Below are 7124 nucleotides of genomic sequence, written 5' to 3'. Positions count from 1 at the left end.
AGTTAAGGGAATAAACCATGGCTGTGACTCGCGCAGAGACAGGTGGCATCAGAATGTCCTCACTGAAGTATTTCTGATTGATAAGTAGGATAGAATTTCCTTCCTCTAAGGCTGACGAGACAAAGGAAGAAATAATGTCAGAGCCCGCTGGGAGCTGAACCGTTGAGAAGGAAGAGCTTCTGAGAGCTGTGTGGGGAGACGCAGTCCGCGCTGAAGCTGGGAGGTTTTAGTCTTGTTAAACTCGGAGAACAGTGTTTGTTGTTTGGAGCACCTTTTCTTTATTTCTTTTCATTTTCCCTTGGTTTATTTGGGGATATTCTTTTGCTAATAACCCATGAGACTTACGGTATTTCTATTAAGACAGTTGGGCAGGGAAAAGACGTTTTTCTCTGCTTTCAGGGGAGCAGAGGGCCCCTAGTGGCCAATGTTGGAGCTGCAGGAGTCCCAGAGGAGGGCCCGGCGGGCCTGGGAGGTGGGCCGGGTGCAAAAGACAGCGGCGAGGTGGAGGGAAGATGGGCCAGAGGATGGGAGAAAGACTGCGAGAGGGAGGGAGGAGATTGCGAGGGAAAGGGGGCTGGAATGAGAAAGACCAGGCAAGACCGAAGAAATGCCAGCGCCAGACTATAAAACATATGATATATTCAAGTTACTTTTAGCAAATCAACACTTCTAATAATCTTATCCGATACAATGCAATAATGTTTCTCTACCCAGAAAAATTAGAACAGTGAAGTATTTTTGATTGAAAAGTAGGAAAGAATTTTTAAAGAAAAATAATATTGCTGAAGGAAGTGTTCCTGTTCCCGTTTAAATGATGGCCATATGTTATACATAAGCTATTGACTTAATTGAATTTAAAATGTTCTATCACAGATGGCAATGTTCTACCATATAATTGTGCTAACAACAAAAAGTTATTAAAAGATAAGTATTACCAGTGGGGTGGGCAGATAATGAGACGTACATTTAAGGTTGAATTATTCATATTTTCTTTTTTCGCTCTTGTCAGGGTGTCTCTTTTACTTATAATGTTATTTGGTAATAATGGGAAAGGTTTAAATTTAAGATCTTTGTAGAAGGGAGTCCCATCAGATGGCTTTCCTGATTTTTTCCCCTTATTCCTCCTCGTGGTAAATCCTGCAGTGAGGTGAACCTCTGATTCTTGAATCCTACTTCCTATTAATTACACGGAAAACTCTGAAAAAAGTTCAGATTTTTGAGTGCCTCCCAACACCTACTAATTGAACGTTTCTGGAGATGGGTTGTCCTTACACTAGCATTTGGAACTAGGGCCCCAGCAATATCTATTAAACTAAAATAAATCCATGCTTCTTGGCCCAGAGATCCTACTTTTGGGAATTTATCCCGTAGAAATAAAAGCACCCAATACAGAATATACATATGCAAGAAAGTTTATTGCAACATTATCTGTTGTGGCAAAAAGTATGAACGAAGCGAACACTTGTCCACAGAGGAAAGGTTGAATAAACTAGAATAGCCATACTATGGGTTATATTATTAAATGAAAAAGAGATAAAGTGATATCGACTGATTTAGAAGGATTTTTCACCATGTATATTGTTAGGAAAATATAGTGATAAGTAAAAATATATATTTTGGAAGAGCACAGAAGTGTATAAAGCTATGTATTATAAAAGTATATTTGTTCTGGAACTTAAGTCAGCTAATATAGTTCTCTGAAACAGAGTTTGCGACGGCTAGCTTCTCCTTTATTAATGGATTGGTATTATTTCCAAAGCGACATTTCTTTTTCTAAAAATAAATTCAGATGCAATCGATCCTGTCTTTTCTGAGCTCCTCGAATCCTATGTGTCTTTTATATCTCCCCCCTACCCAGTTACACTGCTGAAATATTTATATTCTCATCCCTAGCATCTCCTCCCCCACGACCTCCCCCGTTTAAATTCCCCAATCTGGGTTATCTAATTCTTTCTCTTCCCTCCCCTCCGCAGAAGCTGGCTTCTCTTATATGTTTTATGTGAATACTTGGGGGATGAAGGGTTGTGGGTCGGGGAACCCAAGGAGATGTTTAAAGTAGCTCCTAGTTTCCACTGAGCTCTTTGGTTGTACAGAACAGAGACTCTTCCAAGGTTTTTGAAGCTCCGGGAAACTTGATCTAAGGATACACATGAGAAAAAGGAAAGCGCTCTCAGTGCAGGGACTAAGTTCATTCCTTGTTTCTCCATCACAGTCTTCGCCTGGAGTAATGGCCTCCTCTTCTCCCTCTGGGCTTGATGCTTCGACACCATTCCCTACCTGCTACACTCATTTCCTGTGCATGGGGTTCTGCCTTTCTCTCTTGCTGCTGTATAGCTAGAGTCCTGGCTCTTGGTCCTCGGATCTGGGGCTGGATCCTCAGCCTGAATCGCTCCTTCTCCCTCTTCCTGGTGTGCTTCCCCTCTGAGCAGGAGTGTCCCTGTTTGTTTAACGTTGGCCTTCTCCTGAGGTGTCCGCCCGTCTCTCTCGGCTTCCTCCCACCAGCTGTCTCGGGAATCCAGCCCGATGATCCCCAGTTTGATCCAGCGGGTCCATCCAGGCCCCCGTCTGGCCTAAGTTGACCAAGCCCTACAGCACCTGTACGGTAAAAGCCCCCGAAATGACGCCAACCAATGAGTTCAGGGGGGAGGTGCGTCCCCGACCACACCCCCTTGCGGCATAAGCCCCGCCCCTCGCCCTCTCCACTTTCCTTTCTTCCGGTGCGTCGTGACGTAAGACGTGGGTCACGCAGCATTGGCGAGAGGGCCCGGAAGCAAAAGGCGAAGGGGCGGGGAAAAGGCGGAAAGGAGGGCGGGCGTCCCGGCGGGCGGCGCGGGCGGGGCCGGGCCGGGCCTGGTAACGGCTCGCGGGCCGAGGGGGCTGGGCCGCTACGAGGGAGGGGAGCGGGTGTCCGCCGCCGCCGCCACCCCAGCCTGTTCCGGACGGCGCCCGCGGGCCCCGCCTCGGCCATGATGATCCACGGCTTCCAGAGCAGCCACCAGGACTTCACCTTCGGGCCCTGGAAGCTGACAGCGGCCAAGACCCACATCATGAAGTCAGCGGACGTGGAGAAGTGAGGCTCCGGGGCCCGGGTCGGGGCGCGGGCGGGAGCTGGGCCTGGGCGGGAGGCCGGGCGACTCGCGCAGCGCCCACCCTCCCCGGGGGCCGAGGCTCTGCCCCGAAGACGGGACCTTTGAGTGACAACATCGGTGAATGACCGTGTCGCCCCCCTCGCGTCCTTCGGCTGGGGTTCGCCAGGCGCTGCCTGCGTCTGAGTAGCGCATGACTGCGCCGGCGGACTTGCCTCTCCCCGCGGGTCTCCACCTGCCCCAGCCGGCGCCGCCTTTGCACCATGTGTTCCTGGGTGGCTCTGATCTGTTTGCTTGGGGTTAGTAACGGGGGCGATATATATGCTCGGCGTTTAGTACGTCAGGTGCGGCGCCAGGCAGTTGAGATACGGAAGATGGAAGCCAGCCTCGACTCGGGGAGTTCACAGCCTACGGAGGAGGACAGGCGGTTACCGTACAGCGCCGAGTTGCTGTTCCGTAGAGATAGGTCCTGTTTTAGGAGAGCAGGGCATCCAGGAAGTTGGGGTGCCTGAACTGAATCTTGACGACGTGTGGGGGCTCAGAGGGCACATGTAAAGCCAGGAGGTCAGGAAGAGTGAGAGCCACGGTGAACTGTTTCTGTGCGGTTGGAGCGCGAGGTTCCAGAGGGGGACTTGGAGTAGAGGCAGAGAGAGGCAGGCCCCACGGGAGCGGAGGTATTGCCGAGAGAATTTTTATGCCCAGCTAAGACGTTCTGGATTTTGTCTGACGACCACCGGGTGTACTGATACACAGAGGAGCGACATTCTCAGTTGTGCACTCTGCAGGAGGCGATGTGGAGGATGATGGGTTGGAGGAGGACTGCGGGACTGGGTCCGAGGCGATAGTTAGAAGGCCAGGGAGGACAGGAGAGGTTTGGGAGGAGTAAACCCCTGGATTTGACGGCCAGGGGATCAAGGGAGAAGGAAGGGAAGAGGAGGAACCTGTAGGGAGGGCAAGATTTCTAGCTTGGGCTGTTATTGCAGGGGAAGCATTGCCATTGAACGAGGTGAGAAACACAGCAGGAGGGGCAGGTGTTGGATAGAGGGTGAGTTAGAGGGTGAGTTTGTTGAAATGTGCCTTGCGTGTGGGTCATAAAGTGGAGATGTAGTGGATGTTTGGATATATTTATCTTGGAGCTTAAAAAAAGCTTGTTTTTGGCTTTGGGAATCATCACCTTTCAGTTGATACCTGGAGCCTTGGGAGTGAATGAAGATCATCAAGAAGAAGAGGACAAGGTCATGAGATGGAACCCTAGGAAGCGCCCGCATTCAAGATCTAGGCAGAGGGAGGTGACCAGGGAATAGAGGAGACTCTTGAAAGGGTATTTAGCTGACTAAAAAAGAAAGAAAGAAAGAAAGAAAAAGACAATCTTGAAGACTCACTAAGAAAAGCTAGGAAGATACAGAAAAGGAAAAATTCATCCCACCACAAATTTACTCTGAGTTTTCTTCTCCATATAACTTTCTCTGTTACATATTGCACCATATACATATAATTGTGCTATCTATAAAGCAGTCAGCTTCCAATTGTGGTTACCTGTATAATTACTTACAGATTCTCTAAGAGGTGCTGGATGCATGGGGAGTTTTAAAGGGAATCAGATTCCAGATCTTTAATCTCTTTATTTGTTATTTCTAGAGTAGATCTGCCTGAATATACTTAGTCCTGCTTCCTATGACGAAAGAAAGGTTTACCCCTCACCCATCCTAAATTTTTCTGTGATGCATTGCCCTAGGATATAAGAATCTCTAGGGTGCTAAATAAATGGATTATGGGGATTATTGGATTAAGGAAGCTTCTTTTAATGAATTAAGGCATCTTAATCCCATAGACGCTTCCTATCTTCCCTGCCTTATAAATGATGATACCCATTTGTTAAGAGTAAAGCTTGATATTAGAAATGGTGTTCAGATACTCTGGATTTAGAACATTTGAAGCAGTGTAAGTTAGTGATTCTTTTACACATATAACTAAAATATTTCATAGGACTACCAGAGGTGTACACATCAGTTGAACTTGAGCACAGTGTCTCACGGTATTGTTAAATGTGATGACTCCCGATCATCAAGAAAAGGGAAAATAATATTTTATATTTTCTGTTGAAGAACACAAAGAAGTCTGTAATACATTTGGAAATTTTCCAAAATCAATCAATAAAAAAATTTGTTTCATAAGGTAACTGGAAAAATTCACCTCCATGGACCCTCTGTGTTAGTTACGCTTTCAGGTCGCAAGGAACAGAGACCCAGGTTGCCTTAAGTAATGGGAATTTAATAATATATGAGGAAATAATCAAACAGAATGATCTCAGAAAAGGGACAGCAGTTCTCGGGGCCCCACCAATTGTGTAGAAGTCTCTACTCTTGTTACTGCTGTTTCTCTGTCTCTGTTCTGTCTGCGTCCCTTGCTATTGATTAACATTATCATTCTCCCTCCTCTCTACCTCGTGGCTTCTCTTTCCTGCCCCCTCTCTCGGTCTGTACTTCATTTGGCTCTCGTTCAGTTAGGACAAGAGAGATCAAAGTAAGTTTAATTGACCATTATTCAATTCAGCATGAGAGTGTTGGGCAGAGTTCTCAGGCTAAAATGCAGGAGTTCTCGCCAGCTCATAAATAATTAATTGCCTTTGGTTGAGGAGCTGAACTTCCAGAGCTAAATTGAACGTCCTGGTTGTGACTGCGGTGATGAATCAAAGGTGTGGTAATTTATACATAGAGCTACTTATTTCAGAAGCGAGTAGCCGCCACTTAAAACTTTATAACAGGGATTGCAAACTCCTCACCCCTCTCACGGGCCAAGGTTACTGGTGAATCGGAGAGCCTGTGCCCCAGTTAAAGGGGCAACCTCTACTCAAGTTTTAGCCAGTTGGTGCCATGTGGCAATATAGGTCCCATGTTGCCAGGTCTTCCATTTTTTTCAAAAAAGAAAAATCGGAAGTCTAGATTTCTCTAAAACCTCTTAATTTTTGTAGCAACTGTCTCTCAGTAATTGTTGGCAACTATTTTAAATATTGTTCAGGCTAACGAAACACATCTGTGGATTAATAATTTGTGATTCTGGCTTTAAAGGATGTCTGATGTAACTTTCTTCCCTAATGAGGCCGGCCAGATAAGGTCCAAGTATTAGAGAGCAGGCCAGCATAATAGAAAGAGAGTTACTAGCTCTGCGATCTTGAGTTAGCTATCTGAACTCTGAGCCTTTCTTAGCTCACAAGGCAGTTTTGAGGATCAAACTCAACTACCTCAGAAGCAATTTCTGATTATCCTCCCTGTTAATAGCCTCCCCCATTACCTTGCCTTATATTTTGTATGTCATTTATCACTCGCTGACATTATAGTGTGTATTTATTTCTATACTTGTTTATTATCTGTCAGTATAGTCTACTCCCTAGTACAGTGTCATAAAGATATACGTGGAGAGAATGGATGGATGATGAAAGCATTTGTAGACCGCAAATGGATCATGTTTCTGAAGTCACGGATGATTTAACTCATTCAATAGCGTAGGGAGCACTCTGTTGACATCCAGAGGAAACAAGTGCTAACCGCAGGGTAACCTGCCTGACTTTTGGTTGTGCGAAGGTTAGCCGATGAGCTGCATATGCCGTCTCTCCCCGAAATGATGTTTGGAGACAACGTTTTAAGAATTCAGCACGGTTCTGGCTTCGGGATTGAGTTCAACGCTACGGATGCGCTGAGATGCGTGAACAACTACCAAGGCATGCTGAAGGTGGCCTGCGCCGAGGCGTGGCAGGAGAGCAGGTGAGGGTCTGGGCCGCGCGGGCGAGGCAGAAGGGAGCCGAAGGAAAGATCCAGTCCTGGCGTACGTAGTGTGTCAGAATGCAGGGCTAGCATGGTTATTAAAGTCGACAGTTGGATCATTCTTGAATTAATTTTGCTCATCAACAAAATGGAGATTAGTTACCCCACCTCTCGAATATTCGTTGAGTTGAATTGAATTACACCTGAGCTGAGCCGTGCAGTACACCCTATTTTAACGTTGCCGTTTTCGAAGAAAAATGTTTACGATTTGCCTTGA

General features: G+C 46.5%; 1 protein-coding gene across 2 annotated transcripts in view; it reads left to right on the top strand.

Moving 5' to 3' along the window:
• Positions 1–2737: 2737 nt before the first annotated feature.
• Positions 2738–7124, top strand: part of TIPRL (TOR signaling pathway regulator) — a 13655-nt gene continuing 9268 nt past the window's right edge. Inside the window, exons 1-2 of one of the 2 annotated variants that reach the window (XM_011374187.2) lie at positions 2738–3070; positions 6668–6847. In XM_011374187.2, coding sequence (XP_011372489.1) covers positions 2967–3070; positions 6668–6847 — 284 coding nt within the window. In that variant the 5' untranslated portion in view covers positions 2738–2966. Of the gene's footprint in view, positions 3071–3190; positions 3386–6667; positions 6848–7124 lie in introns of those variants that run through there. The other variant, XM_011374189.2, reaches the window with a different exon arrangement.

This window comes from Pteropus vampyrus, unplaced genomic scaffold (assembly GCF_000151845.1).
Source record: "Pteropus vampyrus isolate Shadow unplaced genomic scaffold, Pvam_2.0 Scaffold241, whole genome shotgun sequence".
Lineage (NCBI taxonomy): Eukaryota > Metazoa > Chordata > Mammalia > Chiroptera > Pteropodidae > Pteropus > Pteropus vampyrus.
This window is presented reverse-complemented; position numbering and strand designations above follow the sequence as displayed.